Source organism: Acomys russatus, chromosome 6 (assembly GCF_903995435.1).
Source record: "Acomys russatus chromosome 6, mAcoRus1.1, whole genome shotgun sequence".
In the NCBI taxonomy this organism is placed as follows: domain Eukaryota; kingdom Metazoa; phylum Chordata; class Mammalia; order Rodentia; family Muridae; genus Acomys; species Acomys russatus.
In genome coordinates this window covers 39209466-39229226 of record NC_067142.1, presented here as the reverse complement: position 1 = coordinate 39229226, position 19761 = coordinate 39209466, and the positions used below count along the sequence as shown (strand labels likewise).

Here is a 19761-nt window from a genome sequence, read left to right as displayed (position 1 = left end):
GCTCCTCTTTCTCTTCTTCTTCCTCTTCCTCCTCCTCCTCTTCTCTTCCTCCTATTCCTCTTCCTCTTTCTTCTCCTCCTCTCCTCTTCTTCTTCTTCTTCTTCTTCTTCTTCTTCTTCTTCTTCTTCTTCCTTTTCCCAGTACCACATTGCTTTTATTACTGCCTCTGTAATGTTCTTGAGGACGGAATGATAGTTTCTCTATCATTATACTTTTTCTCAGTGTTCCCTTTTCTTTCTGGTGTGTTTTATGTTTCCTCTTGAATTTAAAATTTTTCTTTCCTATTATGTGAAAAGTGAAGTGGATAATCGCATGGAATCTATTAATCAATTTGAGGAGAATGGTCATTTTCACAATATCAATTCTAGCAATTCATGAGCATGGCATCTTTCCATTTCCTAGTGTATTTCTACCTTTTTTCTCAGATGCTTAAAGTTTTCAATGTAGAAGTCTTTAATTTCCTTGCTTAGATTTATTCCTAAATATTTTTTTCTTTGAGAATGTTTTGAATAAGACTATGTCCATGATCTATTTCTTCAGACATTTTTTATATTTACAGTAAAAAAGTTGGCATTAAGCAAGAGAGGTGATAACCAATTTATTCAGATACAAGGTAGAGATTAAAAGTTGGTGGATAAGACGCATGGGAGAACAGCAAAATAAAAGGATACAGAGGGTCCTAGAAATCTACAAGTAGAACAATATGATAGGCAGATTTGGGCCCAGGGGTCCCGCTCAAACTAAGGCACCAGCCAAGGACAATACAGGAGGTAAACTTTAAACCCCTTCCCAGATCTAGCCAATGGTCAGAATATTCTCCACAGTTGAGTGGATAGTGTGATACGACTTTCTCACGTACTCTGGTGCCTCACATTTGACCATGTCCCCTGGAGGGGGAGACCTGGTGGCACTCAGAGGAAGGACAGCAAGTAGCCAAGAAGAGACTTGATACCCTATGAGAATATAGGGGGACGTAATCCCCCTCAGGAACAGTCATAGGGGGGGGAATAATGGGAAAATGGCGGGGGGAGGAATGGGGGATACAAGGGATGGGATAAACATTGAGATGTAACAAGAATAAATTAATAAAAAAGAAAAAAGAAAAAAAAAGTTGGTGGATAAGTGACTATCTAACAGCAAATATCTTGCTCCTCTATATCTTGTTGGTAGATAGAAAAGTCAGCAAAGCCAATCCCATGTAGTCTAGATCAACATGGGTCATGCCTAAACAAAGAAAACACCAACAGACATGTAAACATGGAAGGCTGGAAATTAACAGGACCTCAGCCTTAGACAACAAAACTGCAGTCACTAAGGAATGCTGAGAGCAGAAAATAGTCTTAGTCAGGAAAACTACACAAGCTAAAACATTCAAATTGAGTGCCCAATTCTAAGTTCATAAATAAGAAATAATAGATGATATAAAAGTTATGTAAGTACAGAGAATGTTGTGTTTATAAATTTAAGAGTAACACACACACACACACACACACACACACACACACACACACACACACACACCAGATACTGTGAACAGAGTAAAATAACCTAAGTTAGTTTGATTTCTAAAATTTTCTCACCACTAAATTTCCTTATGTGGAATTATCAATAGTTCAATGGAATATCCCATTTCAAATACAACATCTTGAAACCTTTCTATATAGCAACTTTGTCTCTGTATCAAAATTGTTCTGGATTATTAAAGATATTCACATTTTAAAAGGACTAAAATCTCATTCATCTCACAGTTTCTTATTGTTCAGTCCATTTTATCAAATGGTAAAGGTGAAAGTTAATTTTTAACCTATGTGTTTTCTGTGTCTGTATGCTAACTGCTGTGACACTGAAGAAAATTAAGAGCAGCCTGCACGCATGGACCACTGTGTTTAAACTCAGACAATGTAGTTATTAATGGGGAGTCTACCTCTTTTACAATACTACTTTCATTGATTTAAATAAATACCATAGTAATATTTATCTATTTTTCTAGCAAGTGTTGTTCACTTTGTCCCTAAATTAGACAGAGAAACATAAGACACACAGTAATAGGTTCACCAGTCTTCACACAGACTGTCAACTGATTACCTGTTATCCAATTTTTTTTGGTATTATGCAGCCAAATTATTTTCATATCAATAAAATAATGATTTTTAACAAGATATCCTTGATTGATTTTAGTCTATTTTATTAACTAACATGAACTTTACGTGTAACTGAAAATTTTGTCTTAGGAAAGGAAGTCATATATCATATTCAAGTAAATGAAATAATATTTATTTATTGGTGCTCTATTATAAAGAACATGAATATGTTTATTAACACTATATAGACTAAAGATAGATTTTAAAAACTCTTACACAAGTAACCAAATGTTTAAATCTAGTTCAAATCACTTAATTTTAGTTAACTCTGCACTCTTTATATTTAATATCATCTTGGTCCTAGTTTTACTTATTCAAAGAATAATTTTCTTCAAACACACATGAACTGCATTAATTTGCAGGCCTATGAAACTTTTACTCTTTAAAAGATAAAATATGTAAATATTACAGCTTTGACTTTACTACTACCATCTAACTAGTATCTACAGTTTAATCATTATTGACCAAAAAATAATCATGACAAATAGTAATTGATATTATTTCATTCACAATGATAATGTGTGAGCTGAATGGGGAACAAGAGTTTCCTAAACAACAACGATTACAACACAAATGCCCGTTAAATCTTCGGGTTAACTCTCGCGGGTTTTTTTCTAGCATGTTCCTTGGAGATAAACATCCTTCTTAGAGGGAAGCAGGATGAAACATTTCATCTAACAGGACTCTCATTGAGCTAAGGAAGTAAACATCTCAAAGGTTTCTGGAAGTCTCTGAAACTGACAAGAGTCATTGATGCCTCCTCTCCCAAGTAAATATAATTAGTAAGGGCTGCTCAGAGACTCCTAACTGAGCCAAGGCAAGGAGAAAATATATAGGACATCCCAGATCTTGGAAGAAGCTCAGGACAAATATGGTACCAGAAAGGACACACTCTAGCCTCTTGAGCTTTTATCAGTCTGTGCTGTACATTCTGTGTTGCCAGCTGTCACCCCTATGTCAGGGCCTTTGAGTCATTTCTTCTTGCCTAAGTAACTCCTCACATACACACCTGTAACTCAAGCAGTAGCAATTTTTAAACAAGTAATACTTTGGTGGCATTCTTACTTTTGCCTATCTCCAGTTTCCTACCTAAGGAGAGTGGAAAATAGAAATAGAATTACATAATGCTAGTTTGGTGTGTTCTTTGGCTACGTGTATAACGTCCTCTCTAGAATGGGGTGAGGGGAGAATTCTACACAAAAGAAGTAACAAAGCAAGATTAGAACGTTCATTATACTAGGAGGTCTCTATGGACCTCTGCCTTATAGCAGGACTTCAGCTATTTATATTGTCAGACACCGACACAGAAATCTCAGTTCTAATACCAAAATAGTGGCAGAGACAATATAGAAAATAGAGTTTATTTTCTACCACTAGATGGAACTGGAAACTTGTTTGGTATTCACTGTATATGTGATACAATTGCTTGAATTGATGGGAATAGAGAAAGGCTACACAATGTAATTTCCTCACGTGAATAACAGTAAACTTAACAGAAACCATCATTAAAGAGACAGGTCAAACTGCCACCTGGCAGAGTGATCTTTCCAGGCTAGAGAGGAAGAGGATACAGGCAGTCCAGATGAGACTTCATAAGCTAAGGTCAGATGGTAGGGGAGGAGGACTCCCCTTTCTGACAGCAAGGGGAAGGAGAGAAAGGGCATAAAGTAGGGACAGAGGGTAGAATCAGGAGGCAAGCAGGAAGGAGGCAACAATCAGGATGTAAAGTGAGCACATTAGAAGCATAAACAAACAAACAAACAAACAAACAAATAAATAAATAAATAAGAAGTCAAGTTTAGTGAAGAGTTTAAGTCATCAAAAGTTGAATGTGAGCAATGGATAGGCTAGCCCAAACTCACTGATATTAAAGTTGTTTTCTCCTATGGCATTTCAATGTAGGACTTTTGAGACACTCACTTAATTTCCATTGATTATTGAAAAAATTAAAATAATAATAAATCCTCTTATTTGAGTAGACAATTTTATATCATTTTAGAATTGTCAAGTGAAAAATAAATTAGTTGTTCCTAGTGAAACTGGACAATCAGTGTGTGCACTGATTCATTTTATCATAGCTATAATATTTCTAATCTGTACTTCAGAATTAATATAGATTTAGAGTCAAAGTGAACTTCGTCTTCCTGAATCTCAGTGCACAGATGTGTTCTTATAGAATGCCAGCAGTTCAGCTTCTGTTCAAGGGCTTCCTGGACAGTAGTATAGGTGTTCCCCTGCTGTGTCTGGACATTCAAGCTGGCACACTGTAATCAATTCTCTAGGAAAACTGGACCCAACAATAATTAATATTGCATTTAGGGATAAAGAAATCTTGGAAGTTTTTATTGATGCTATTTGAGTCCAATAATATTCTTATTCTTTTTGTTCCTTTAAAAATATTTAGAACTGAGAAAACTTTTGGTGTCGCCTCTTGCTGTCATTGAATTTGTTTTTTATTTTGCAAAAAAAAAAATCTTACCATAAGTTTATTGACAAAAATAAGTCCATCGGGTGAAACTCGCAACACATTCTAAACCTGAACATAAAGGCCTGGTTCAGTGGCAGAGTGCTTGCCTAGGATCCGTGAAGCCCTGGTTTTAATTCTGGGCACCCTCAAAAGCTTAGCAGTGTTGAGAGTCTGTGCTACATCGTGCTGCCCACAAGGCAGGACACTGCCTTTATGAGATATGAATTAAAAGGAATATTTCAGAAGACATCGTTCCAAAACAATTTTATAGTTTTCTGTATCTCTTTCATGCACAAAGTATTTACGTGGAATAAAAGATAAGCAAGTCTGATGTTTAGACTGTAGTTACTTGATACAGCTCAAAGGACACACCTTGAAATTAAAGAAATGTGTTGGCCCTTTGGTAGCCACCAAAGAATTATTAACAGATTCATCCCATTGGTAATTAGATCATTTCAGTGTCTATTCATTTAGTTACCTTTAACTTCCTTACTCTACCAATCATCCTGCTCCCACTCTCTTCTAACTGGTCTTTCATTATTGACACCCCAATGTATACATAAGTCTAGGTTCCTACAAGAGAAAAATTACATGATATTTTCCTAATAACAGGGCACTTGAGAAACAGAACAGTGTGTGTGTGTGTGTGTGTGTGTGTGTGTGTGTGTGTGTGTGTGTGTGTTTAATTCCTTGTTCCGTTCTAATCAACTAATGGAAAATAGACTAAGGTGTCCACCTCACTTTAGCAGTGACTTTCAGGTCAAAGAAGAAAAGTGCCATCCCACCAGGGTCCCTGGGACTGTGTTGGACACTGGAGCTGGCAAGAGTTTGGCTGCCACTTGCCTGGATATAAGGATGGAGCCAGGGATTCTCCAATAGTGTTTTTAATGGAGCCAAATCCATGTGGTTTGTATATTTTTCCTTTAATCATGAATTATTTTTAAATTTTTAATGGTCCCTATAAAACAACAAGTCCAGCCTATTTCCATACATTATCCTCATTCAAATAGAGGTCACTGTCCTAAATGATTATAGTAGCAGGACTACCTCCAATATGCTGTCATTCACCAAATAAATAGCTCTACTTTAAAACTCTGAGCATTGGCTATTGAGGTAATAAATTGATCCATTTCTCTGTGAAGAGCATCTTTAAATGATACTCACATTGAAACAAAAGAGTTCTATTTCTTCTAAAGATTACCAAGACTCCCAAGTATTCCCACTATGAGGACCAAGGCCTAATACAAAATTGCTTTGTAGAAAATATACTTCAAACAGTTCTTTAAACACATTTTAGAGGAGGGGGAATGTCTCAGTGGGGAAAGTGCTTGCTGCAAGTGCATGAGGATGTGGTGGAGATGCACAGGACCCAGGTAATATAGGTAACTAATGATGCTGGAGACTAGCAGATGCCAGGGTTTAGCCAGGTTCAGTGAGAGATATTACTTCAAAGAAAAGTAAGACCATAAACAATGCTCTAGCACACACAAAAAGAACATTTGCTCAACCATGTTCATAGCTGCCTTATTCATAATAGCCAGAAACTGGAAACAGCCTAAGTGTCCCACAGTAGAAGAATGGATAAAGAAACTGTGGTACATTTACACTATGAAATACTACTCAGCTATTAAAAACAATGATTTCCCAAAATTTGTGGACAAATGGATTGAACTAGAAATGATCATAATGACTGTGTTAACCCAGAAACAGAGTCAAATGGTATATACTCACTAATATCTAGACACTAGCCCAAGGGGCATGTCCCATGAAAGTCTTCACTTACCAGGAAAGTGGGACAGAGGAGAAGACATCCTATTGCTACTCTAGGTGAGAGAAGCAAAGGAGAATGGGGAAATAGAAGGATCCACAGGGTCCTAGAATCTTAAAAGTAGAACATTATGATAGGCAGATCTGGGTCCAGGGGTCCTGCTCAAACTATGGCACCAGCCAAGGGCAATACGTGTAGTGAACTTCAAACTGCTACCCAGATCTAGCCAATGGTCAGGACATTCTCCACAGTTGAGTGGAGAGTGGGGACTGACTTTCACATGAACTCTGGTGTCCCATATTTGACCACATCCCCTGGATGGAGAGGCCAGGCAGCATTCATAGGAAGGATAGCAGGCTACTAAGAAGAGACTTGATACCCTATGAGCCGATACAGGGGGAGGAGGTCCCCCTCAGTCACAGTCATAGGGAAGGGGAGTAGGGGGAAAATGGCAGGGAGGGAGAAATGGGAGGATACAAGGGATGGGATAACAATTGAGATGTAATATGAATAAATTAATAAAATTTTTAAAAGGTACTTATATTTGTAGGACATATATAGAAAACTATAAAAATTTGGAAGAGTCCAGAATCATTGCCCACACCCTTGTATGGGATCCTGACTGTATACCCTCAATATTCATCTTCTAGTATGAAGTATAGAGCATAATTTACAAAAATGTTGTTTTGATTTCAGGACCACAGCTCACTGTTTGTTATACATATTTAAGTAAATTATAATGCTTTCCCTTAGTCTTTCATTTGAGGTCATTTAGAGATCTTTCTTTTATGACACAAAAATGATACAAATTCAGAGTAGTCGCATACATGTTTATTGGCATAAATAATGGAGCCTTGAAAAAGAAACAGTATGCAAATATTTTATATGATTAATTAAATTTGTTAATTTTTAATTTTTGCAATTTCAGAAGGAAACATTTATAACCATTTAACAGATGAGTGTATTTAATTTTGGGCTGACAAGTCATTGAGGATTTCCATGTAAATAATTTCAAAATTGAATTAAAAGACACAAAGTATAAAATTAAAAAAATGATGCAGAGGACTAGAGGATGACACCTGACATTTTTTTCTATTCTTAAAGAATAAATATATTTATTTTTTATATTAATAAAAATATTTTTACTATATTCTTCTCCTTCCCCAAGTTCTCCCCACCTCATGATCAAAGTATATTATATGAAAATATTTTTATTTAAATAATTTATTCAGGTTACATTTCCATTTTGTTTTGTTTTGTTTTTACTGACACCTGACATTTATCTCTTGCATTTCCTAACAAAAAAGAAGAGAAATATATGTGGATGATAGATAAATGGATAGATGGATGGATGGGTAGATGATAGATAATTAAGCTACACCTCTCTCTCTCTCTCTCTCTCTCACACACACACACACACACACACACACAACAACAACAACAACAACAACAAACAATGACCTTTTGTTCTTCCTACAGAACTAGGTTATTGCTTTCCTTTCCTAGAAATTTTCATTTTCAGAGCCTCGTGGGGACAAGATTATCCTATTATGTCACTTTCTAAAATCTTCTGGTTGGTACTTTCCTTGAAATCTTGACATCGCCTATTTTTCACCTCTCAGAAACACAAAAAATACTTTCACCTCTTTTACTCCTTTGCTCATAAAAATGTTGCAATTCTTTCTTTGTCATTTTGAGAAGATCTCATAAAGGAGAAAAGCTATATTCATAATGTTCATAAAATGCTTGGAATCAGGGTTGCTTCAAAGGATTACATTTGGCATATCATTTACTTTACTCATTCAATTAATACTTATTGAACATCTGTGTTGTAAAAAAGAACTTTCCAGAATCATAAAATGGATAAGATACAACCTCTACTTTTAATTACTTTATAAACAAGGAGACAGGAACAAAAATGCCTGTGTACAAAGGGTCTAAGGCATACACATTGGACCAATATAACAAAATTCATTGCAAGTTTGTAAAAAGGATAAATATTATTAAATTGGGGAGTTTAGAAACAGCCATACAGAGAAAGGACCTTTGATATAACAAAATCTTCCAGGAAGGCAGAAGCAGTGAATTTAAGGCAAAGGGAACCACGTTTTTAAAAGATACAGAAGGCGGAAACTACAAAGTATATTTAGGCTATGTTATTTGAAGAAAGTGCTATACACAAGAGAACCATGGGAGATAAAGAGGTAAAAATAAACCAGGACTCATGCATAGAAATCCTTAAAGACATAAAATGGAAACGTTTCAATCTCATTTGATGATGAGGCCACAAGCAGAGGACTGCAAGGCCTACAGTCTGTACAGACTTCTCAAAATAAGTTCAATAAAGGGCCTCCAATTACTTTTTGTTGTTGTTGTTGTTGCTGTGACTTGGGAAAAGCTCCCAAGTAACCACATGGACTGGTAGATACTCAAAATAAAATGCTGTTCTGCACAAACTCTCAGTACACATTAGCCCACATAAAAGAAAAGTCACAGTATGCTTAAAGAACACACCATTTCCTTCTGCTTCATTCAGAGATCCACTCTTGAAGCTCTTGTTGCAGTTGTTTCTTCTTGCTTTGTTTTGACAAAGAGCCTTTTGCATCTCAGATTTTATTTGGCATTCCCGATAACGAGTTGCAAATCATCCAGCCTATGCCTTCCAGCATCAGGACTGCAGGTGTGCACCAACACAACTGGGTATTTACTTACATTATGAATGAATGGATAAAGGGCCGCCAGGAGAAAATATTGTGTTTCCTAAGTTTTGTACAAAGAAACACATTTCTGTTGGCGTGTCTGACCTGAGAACACACTAGAAAATAAGAACAGTTTGTGCATGGGATCCAGCAGCAGCCACTCCACCCCTTCCTTCTGACCATGTTGGAAGCCAAACTGTACCCTCTCTTCAATCCACTCGTTCAAGCCCAATTCCTAGTAGCTCAGGACATGGCTGCATTGGGCAAACAAGCCTCTAGGGAGGTGTTTTCATTACACTGGGACAGTTGCAATGAGTCCTGATCCAAGTTGACATGTGTTCTTAAAAGACAATGAAACGTAGGCGCACAAAACCAGCAGAGATGTGGGCTCATCAAGGAGCCACCATCTGAGGAGCTCGCAAAAGGCAATTGAGGAGCCTGAACAGCCATATAGGCCACCGGGCTTCAAGAGCTGTGAGAAAATGAATTTTCTCTGTTTATATTCCCCAGGCTACTGTAGTATTTTTATTAATTTTTCTTACTATTTTTTTTTGGTGGTAGATGATGATCACAATACAAACAACCACAGTAAACGTTCACACACACACACACACACACACACACAGAGAGAGAGAGAGAGAGAGAGAGAGAGAGAGAGAGAGAGAGAGAGAGAGAGAGAGAGAGAGAGAGAGAGAGAGAGAGAGAGAGAAAGTATGTTTGACACTAAAATTATCTATATATTTCTCTCGGTTCTATAAATGAGCTTATGTCTTTAGCCTAAAGGTCACTTAAGGGAAAGTAACAGAGCACCTTGTCAGAGTTGAATATACAGGTGACACCTGTTTAGGTCGTCAACAATTTCTGTGGGGAGTTAAGTATAGAACTGACTCCCGAGAATGGGTGTTAGGCACGGAAATCCTCTTGAACACTAAAAGACGCACGCGGCTGGGGATGTACAGGCGCCAAAACGAAGGAGTGGACTACTAAGCAGCTGGTCATGATCACTGAAAGCGGTTACTTCCTCACCCTGAGGGAGCGAAAGGTCAGCATGCTGGCCATGATGTGAGTAAAAGCAAGAGAAGCTGTAAGACGGAAGCCACAGAAAATCACCCCAAAAGATATGAGTGGGATTAGAGGATGAGATAATCTTTAAAGCTATATGATATTTTTATTTTGAGAAAAGGTCTCATGTTGCCAAGCCTAAAAGTTATTATGTAGCCAATGATGACCTTGAACTTCTGACCCTCCTCCCTGTACCATGCAAGTGTTGGGATTACAGATGTGCACCAATAAGACACCTTTTTGTTTTAAATGTGGAGCTGTACATGGAGTCTGGGGTCTCTGCACACTAAGTAAACACTCTAGCAGCTTCGCTATGTATCTACCAGATAAAGTTCAGCTATTATATGCTGAATTAGGTTAGCTAATACACTGCAACCAAACATGTTCAAAATTTCACTGTGTGTGTGTGTGTGTGTGTGTGTGTGTGTGTGTGAGAGAGAGAGAGAGAGAGAGAGAGAGAGAGAGAGAGAGAGAGAGAGAGAGAGAGAGAGACTGACAGACAGACAGACAGAGACAGAGACACAGAGAGAGATAGAGACACAGAAAGACACAGAGACACAGAAAGACATAGAGACACAGAAAGACATAGAGACACAGAAAGAGACACACACATAGAGACACAGAGAGAGACACAGAGAGAAACACACAGAGAGACACAGACAGAGAAAGAGAGACACAGAGAGAGTCTTTAAAGTTAAGTCACAGTCCCCCACACTGTCACTGGTACTCTATTCTAAACAGTGAACTAGATTTTCCAGATTGCAAAATATAGTCTTCTGCCACAGTTTTGAGTGTGAACCTTCCTATGGAGCTAAAGATAGTCCCTTTGAGCATGCTCTCCCACCCTTTTCTTCCTTTCCTTTCTGGCAGTCAGGAGGTAATTATAATCCCTATTACTTTTAAGAAACTTTCTCTCCCACCCACATGGCAGCTGATTCCCTGGGCTCTTTTCAATAAGCTCAGGAAAAGAGAAAGCAGCTCACTCATTTTTTACATTTCCCTCCTTTTCTTCACTCCCTGGTGGGCTCCCTTGGGCCTTTTCATGGAGTCAAAACACTGGCTTTTCCTTTTTTTCTCGTGGGTGTTTGAACATAGTGAATGTATGGGTACTTGGGTAATATGCACAGGGGATCTCTGATGGCTAATTTCTCACTTGAGGTCATTAACCCTACATACTGAGTAGAGAAAAGCCGCAGCCTCTGCCCAGCATAGCACAAAGTATCTGAGCAGCAGCACATGGCAAGCGTCCTTGGCTTTTGTGTTGCTTTGTTGTTTGCCTCCTCCAAATAAATATTTTCAGAAATATTTCTGAGCTAACTCTTCCATTCGACACAAAATATTACAAGTGTTAAAACCTCTTCCAAATTAACCTGTATAAAAGATTGACTATAAAATCATCAGTCTTTCTGTCTTTCACTACTGTGACATTTTGACGTCTATCAGCCAGTGGTTGTGTGCATGCTTTCTATGTAGAGTTTTCTGCTGCCTATTTATAAGGGGAAAATGCTTACAAAAAGATAAAGAAACTAAGCTGGGTCCACATGAATCCTGTTAAGGCCATGACACATTTTAGATCTTTGTATTAGTGATATTTATAGTAATTGCCTGCTGATGGTACACTTGCCTTATTTCTCCTGTACAATTACAAGGGTTAAATTGGTGGCTAATAAATATCTGGGAGAGCTGTGTCAACAACACAGTTGTTCTGGTCTTCTAACTTTCACCCACTCCTAACAGCACACATTGGTAGAGGATAATATTTACATGATGTTTTTCTAACGTTAGCTTCATAGTTCTATATTTACTATTTGAAATCTTTTAAAATAACACTCTGAGTTTTCTTCACCTTTTAAGTTTTTATTATATCAGTGTAGACACCTATTTGTTTTATTTCACAAGTCAAAATACTTTTTGTTACTTGTTCATTTTTAGATTAACTAGGAAAACTTTTAGTTTGTTTCTTGTCCCATTTTCTTGACCCTCTATGCCACTCAAGTCCTTGGTCTCTGCCATCAAACTTTCTACGTTCGTGTTCTGTTTTTCCTACACCAGCTTTAATTAACAATATCCCATTCCCTTTACATCAGAAGAACATTTAAGAAGCAAGTTATAGTTTTTCCTAGCAAGATGTCATTGCTTCTACATTCTCTTAAAACACTGTGGAAAATTCCATGTAATTTATTCTAACAAACAAATACAGCTGAATATCTTACATATCTGTGTCCAGCTTTTTTATATGTTCATAAAATTATGTGATTATACTGACTCCAATATTTCTCATGAGAAAATTAACATATTAGAAGAAGCCGAGAAAAAGAAAGCTGAAGTATGTAACATATAACAGTGTATTTTTTTAGGATAAAAGATCAGTAAAATAACGTTAGTAGACAATTCAAATATCAGGGCAGATAACCTGGATAATAGTGTTATACCAGTGCTAAGCCATCATTTGAGAAGTACACTATAACTATATATTACTGAAAGCATTAAAAATAGAATGTGGAATTGCTTATGCTATTTTTACAGCTCTTTTTGGCAAATATAAATTGCTTCAAGTAAAAAGACAAGAAAAGCAATTTTAAAAATTTTAATTGAGTAATTAAATTAATTTTAATCTCAGTCTTCCTTGATTTTGGAATTTTGTTTCTCCAGAAAGTTACATTCTTCGCGAAGGATTTCATATTTTATATTTACTTTAAACAAATGTATACCTTTAAACACCAAATAGAGTAATATGTACTATCCTGGTATCAGTGCTGACATTTCTTTTGAACATGTAAACTAATAATGTTCAGTAAGGTATAAGCTATAGGGGGCAATAAGGTGGCTTTGTGTAAATAGATGACTGTTGCCAAGACTGACAACCTGAATTCAATATCCAGAACCCACATGATTGCAAGAGAAAGCTGACTGCCATAAGTATCCTCTGACCTCCACATGCACATTTTAATGCATACACATGCACACACATGCATTCACACACACACACACACACACACACACACACACACACACACACACCTATAATAATTAGAAGCAAAGTGGAATACTAAGTACTGAAGAAACTGAAATGAAATTGGAATCCTCATACATTACTAGTAAACCTCAAAATATCGTAATCTATCTGTAAATATTCTAACAGCATCCAATAAATTATAAACAGAGCAATCCTAGGATCTAGCTATTCTACTCATAGATTTAATAAACCCCAAATGAGCGAAGGCATAAAATATAGTGGTTACACCATCATCTTTCACATTATTGTGTTAAATGGAGAAACAAAACATGGTCTCCCCTGTTCTGGAGCAGCATCAGATTCCAGCACACCATACTATGTATGTCATTGTATAGATGGGCTTTGAAAATGTCCCTCTGTGGGGTGGAAGCCAGGCCAGCAGTAGCACTTTGAAGGGGTTAGAATTAGCAAACCAGTAGAAACAGGAGTAAGCTAGTGCCTGGTGTCAGGGATGAAAGGATGCAAGGAGATTGTTAATGGTTCGGTTCCAGGACAGTTTCTTTAATTAAAAATGCTGTTTACGAGTAATATAACGGTATTGAAATGCTAACTTTTAAATGTATGTCAGTGAACAGCCTGGCCTGTAAATTAAAACTCAGTGGTGATTCCACCCAGGAATCTGTGGTTGAACACAGAATTTTCACAGTACTTAAATAATTTTACAGGTCACATTATTCAATGGAAATTCTTAATTATGTGATAAAATGTTACTTCTAATAAAGAATTCTGTAGGTCTCTGAGATTTTTGAAGATCTTATCTATTTTACCTTATCTATCTATAGAATAAAATTTATCTATTAAACCTAGGATACTTCATATTAGAGTAGATGTAGATACTGGTTGAAGAATAATCTTAAATTTGAACTCTATACCAATGTATCAAGATTAAGATTATGGGTATATTCCAAGAAGTGGAATAGCTGGGACTTGAGGAAGCCCTATTCCCAGTTTTCTGAGACAGCACCAGATAGATTTCCAAAGTGGCTGTACTAGTTTGCATTCCCACCAGCAATGAAGGAGTGTTCCTCTCTCCCCACATCCTCGCCAGCATGTGGTGTCGCTTGAGTTTTTGATCTTAGCCATTCTGATGGGTGTAAGATGGAATCTCAGAGTTGTTTTGATTTGCATTTCCCTGATGACTAAGGAAGTGGGATATACTCACTTATATCTGCATACTAGCCCAAGGGGCATGTCCCATGAAAGCCTTCACTTACCAGAAAACTGGGACAGAGGGGAGGACATCCTATTGGGACTCTAGATGAGAGAAGCATGAGAGAACAGCAAAGTAGAAGGATCCAGAGGGTCCTAGAAACCTACAAGTAGAACATTATGATAGGCAGATTTGGGCCCAGGGGCCCCGCTCAAACTAAGGCACCAGCCAAGGACAATACAGGCAGTAAACTTTAAACCCCTACCCAGATCTAACCAATGGTCAGAACATTCTCCACAGTTGAGTGGAGAGTGGGATATGACTTTCTCACGTACTCTGGTGCCTCACATTTGACCATGTCACCTGGAGGGGAGACCTGGTGGCACTCAGAGGAAGGACAGCATGTTACCGAGAAGAGACTTGATACCCTATGAGCATATATAGGGGAAGGTAATCCCCTTGAGGAACAGTCATAGGGGTGGGGAATAAGGGGAAAATGGGTGGGAGGGAAGAATGGGAGGATAGAAGGGATGGGATAACCATTGAGATGTAACAAGAATAAATTAATAAAAAACAATAAAAAACAAAATTAAGCTTATTTTGTATCAATATATAAAGTTCTATATGAATGAATTAAAAATAACCTAGCGAGAACAATTAAGGCATTAATCACAGGATTAGATTCAATAATCTACGTTTTGTCCTATCATTCCTATATATTTCTATATTCCCTTTTCTTTGTCTTCAACCCCTGTATCTGAACCTAAGAAAGAAAAATAAGAGAAAAGAGAGACATCCCTGAGTTCAATCTTGTTTTCTTTCTGAATAAGACCATTAATAATTTGTGACCAACTCCCAATGAAAACAAACCTCTATTACCCTCAGATACCTACAAAATATGGCATTTAAAGATGTTGTCATTAATTTAAAGATTCTTTGACAAGACAGGTTAACTCCTGGCAATACCCAGCCTACCTCAAAGAAGGTGATGGGCATCAATGAATCTCCTTTTAGAGATGGCTTCAAATGTGGCAAACCAGGCACTGGGCAAAATGTTCTCATTTCTGACACTGACAGAATTCTGCATAAAAATGGGCAAGCTTGGATGGAGGCAAAGCTGATTGCCACACTCTGTCAAGAAAGGTAAGCAAGTGCTCAATAGTTCCTGCCTCACAAATATTCTGTCAGATATACTGGGCAAGAAGGCTGAAGATGATGCTCTAACGTTACAGAGAGTTTTGGGTGAGTGTTCACACATGACTGTCCCTGTCATTTTCTCACTTTGGAAGCTGCTCACCTTCACTTCCAGTCTACTCAGATAATTAATTTTATTCCTTCTCAAGTCTCAAGGTCAGATAGCTTAGTGTTTTGGGGGTTAAGATGTTTTTATGTCTACATAGATGTTTTAAGTTGATAAAGATGTGATAGATATTGACTTATATTCAGAATTTTAGACTCACCAAGATAGAAAAGATGTTCTCTTCAAGGTTGCCAAATACAAATAATAGCCAAATCACTATTAATGTAACATTTATATAATTCCTGAATGTCTCGTGGTTCCTCTTGCTGTAGGTAGTTTATTGTATATATGCGTAATAATATGAACGTATATGTAAAAAAGGAAAAAATAAACAAAAAACGTAATGGGATATATAGAGTTAACTAAGTGCATAGTAAAGTGATGCCTCAAAAAAAAATATAATAAAAGAAAAAAAGAAAGAAAGAAGAAGAAAAAAGCAAGGAACAACAACACATAATAGAAGTTGCACAAGATAAGTACACTTGGTCTGAGTTACAGCTGTTAAATAGTAGGAATGCACTTCATTTTGTATGAACAACGGTAAATCTGTACTAAATTTTTAATTATAGTGGTAAAATTCAATGATAAAGCTAATTTGAAAAAATAATGAATACTCTTAGGAAGTCTCCATTCAAGTAATTGTTGTTTAAATGATTTTTCTGCTCTTTAATTGGATCAAATTACTGAGTGCTTCTTGGAAACAAAATACTTCATGCATGCTCTCTTTACCCCCTTCCAATGCAGAGATTAAACAGAATAGTAATATTTGTATTAAGAATTTGTGAAAATGTCCCCTGTGGGAATCTTTATTATCTTAGCAGAACAGAAACACAATTAGAGAAAAGATAGTGAAGTCTACTTTAAGATACCACTGGGAATTTACCGTTTTTATATTAACGTCTCCTATCTACCACAAATTCTAGAAAAAAAATTTATTCACCCTGAATGTACTTGGTTTAGTATTAGTTCACTTAAATAGCAACTGTTTAACTGGAAAAAACAAAAACAAAACCACCTTAACCAAAAGCAAATAGTAGAATTTAATGGTATAATCTACATTTTGCCTGTAATTCTACCAAGTTAGTAATATGAGGCAATATTCATTGCAGTACAGCATTTGTGTTCTAAAGTTAAAGCAATATGTTCACTCCTAAATTATTCTTTCATCATCCTACTCAAAACAAAATTCATATATCTGAAATGATAACAATATGCAAAGAATACTAAGTTGTGCTAATGATGCTCTCTTCTCCTACCCACTCTGAGAAGCGCACTGTAGGCTTTCCTCCAGTCTATTTAACTGTTAGAAACCGAAAAGGCACAAAGAGAAGGTAAATTGCATACATAAGTTTCAGCATAAGACTTATTTAAGATCTTACTACTGATCAAATACCTGTGGTAAAATTTTATTTGCTGTAAAAATAGTAATCGTGGAGATGATGTTGAAACTTAGAATGTAGATCATAAAAATTATATCATTTTGATGAATAACCGGCAAGATCAAAACTGTCGTGGACCTCTTATGAAGTTCGTATCTTTCAAATATAGATAAAATAAACAAATGCAAAGGTAGGCACATATCTAATGTATATCTTGGTTTACTACAACTTTATATCACACAACTACCAATTAAATTATCTTAAGAAAAAAGAATATACTTACTGCCCTCTAGATGTATGAACTAGTAAGGTAATAAGCGTAGATGTTGCTGGGCATATACAGTTTAAAGCTAACATGGCGTACTTAAACTCTTCTTCACAAACAACATGATCTGTTTGAAATAAAACAGGGAAATTAGGATAATTTACCTTGGAGGGTAATATGGTTAAATATGAAAATTAAAACAATAAATGAAATTGCAAAAGTCTCAGCATAACATAAACACACTTATTTTAGGGTTGTTTTTTACAGGTTCAGTACTATCCACAGAAATATATTTTGTAAGGCAGAGTGCTGGAGAATGAGTTCATGACTTGGCTTGGGGGCCATGAAGGTCAAATTATAATTTTCTCCTAACAAAATGGCGAACTTTAGTGAAATGCCACAACTGTTTGTGCAAGGAGAGCAGCAGCTGGTTTCAGTTGCAGTCTGGAAAATGTATCAGATGGTTTATAAAGTCTCAATTATAATGCTGTCCTTCAATACAACAAATGCAATAGTATTGATTTGCTAAAAACATAACCACACAACATTAGTTGTCAAAAATTTAAAATACATGGTAGGCTATTTGGCTATCACAAATATCACGTTTTATACTATCAGAGACATGGTACCAACCTTCAAAATTAATATTAAGATAGGTTGAAATAAAAAGTGCACTGTAAATACACTAAGGTTCCTAAACTCAAAGTGGATAGGGTCCAGAAAGGAATAGTAACAAGTGGTACCTACAAAACTCAGGGTCATAAAAGAAAAAGAGCGCTAGAGAGGATGATGGAGAAGAGGTGCCAGCCACACCTTCAAGGGACAAAGCTGCTTTGCCAAAGTGCATTGCTACTACAGGGGAATGATGGCATAATATGACAGTGATTTGGTTTTCTACATAGATCGTATTTTTAGAAAAGGAAACAAAGTATTGTTAATCTAAAACAACCAACCCTATGCCAAGTGTGTAACACTGGTGTTAGAAACTGAGAGCCTTGTAAAGTTATATACTCTTCGACAGGAAAATATCAATTTTAGCTAAAGAAAAAAGGAAGATTAAAGTTGTTAGTGAGATTAAAATCTATAAATAGAAAAATAAACATCCTGCAATATAAGCAGAGACAACACTGAGTGACTTAAGAAACGAGAGAGCAACTTCTGCTGCAAATGCTGGTTGTGTGCCTTTCTGTTAATGTGGATGAGCATATAAGGGAAGTTCTCATTTTTTAAAAAAATAATATATATATATTACTTTTATTTCTCTTTGCTACACATCATGTGAGAAATTTATACTAGTTATAACTCATTAATTAGTATTTTAAAGTATGAAGTATCTCCTAATAGTCACTTCTGTATCTCTTTCCTCTTCTTTCAGCCCTTTCCTTCATCCCTTTCTTTCTCTTTGAAACCATCAGTATGCTGAAGTGGTAGTTGAGGAACACTTTAAAAATAAATAGCAATGATATTTAATGCTTTGCAAAAAGAGAGCAGATTCCATCTCCAATTGGAATGTTGAGATCTGTACAGAATTTTTGCAAAAGAACAGTGTATTTAAACCACCCTCTCAATATTTCTCAAAATAATTTTTGAGTGTGCATGTCTAATCTGTGAGCGAAAGGCAACAAAGCTGTTAAAGGCAGAATGCAGTTCTTCAGGCTCACATCTTAGCAATGCATAGGGGACCGTGATTTCAAACACTTGCAACATATGATCTGAGAAAAATATATACACTTCATAACATAAGACAGGACTTTTAAAAACCCGAACTGTAACAGAAAAATTGGAAGCTCAATTACCATATGTACCACCACATGCAGTTATTAGTTTTCGCTAAGAGGCATAACCATATTTCCTCAAATAGAAGAACTTGAAAAATGCAATGCACAGGTGACACTTTAGAAATATCTCATCATGTTTTTCTTTCAGTAGTTAAAAGTGACATATGGTGGCCTTTTTTCCCCGAATAGTTATCAGATAATTGGAGAGAATAGCTGAGAAACAATTGTATGACAAGAGCTATTTTTTTTTTCCAAAAGCTGTACTATCCTGTAAGATACCAACATAGTAGGATCCTCACATTACTCTTCCTCAGACAAAGGTTTTGCCACACCCATCAGCCCTTCAGGCTTAAATAAAGCACATTTGACACCAATACCACCACATAAACCCAAAGCGTCTTCTGTAGCTTCAGTGCCATATGCTGCATTATCCATGGAAAATCTGCATGCAAACTGAGAAGTATTTCATGATCTTTACCAAAGCGTGTGACAGAGATATAACTTCAAGATTGTCAATAACTACTTACTACTAATATCAACAGTGATTTCTGGCATGGTTATTGAGGCAAATGCCCCTCTTCATATTGTATATTTATTATTTATTTTATTTCAGTGGAACAATTCATGCTTCATTATTATGCATAGTTACCTGTAGTTTTTCATTAAAAGAAGGGTTAACAGATACTTAGTATACAAAAAAAAAAAAAAAAAAAATACAAAAGACCAGTGGGATGGC

The 19761-nt window shown here is 36.3% G+C and overlaps 1 protein-coding gene across 2 annotated transcripts in view; it reads right to left on the bottom strand.

Moving 5' to 3' along the window:
• The window catches only part of Kcnt2 (potassium sodium-activated channel subfamily T member 2), a 328896-nt gene that overhangs the window by 83054 nt on the left and 226081 nt on the right, over nt 1–19761 (bottom strand). For both annotated transcript variants that reach the window (XM_051147516.1, XM_051147517.1), the window contains exon 14: nt 17266–17374. In XM_051147516.1, coding sequence (XP_051003473.1) covers nt 17266–17374 — 109 coding nt within the window. The remainder of the gene's footprint in view (nt 1–17265; nt 17375–19761) is intronic.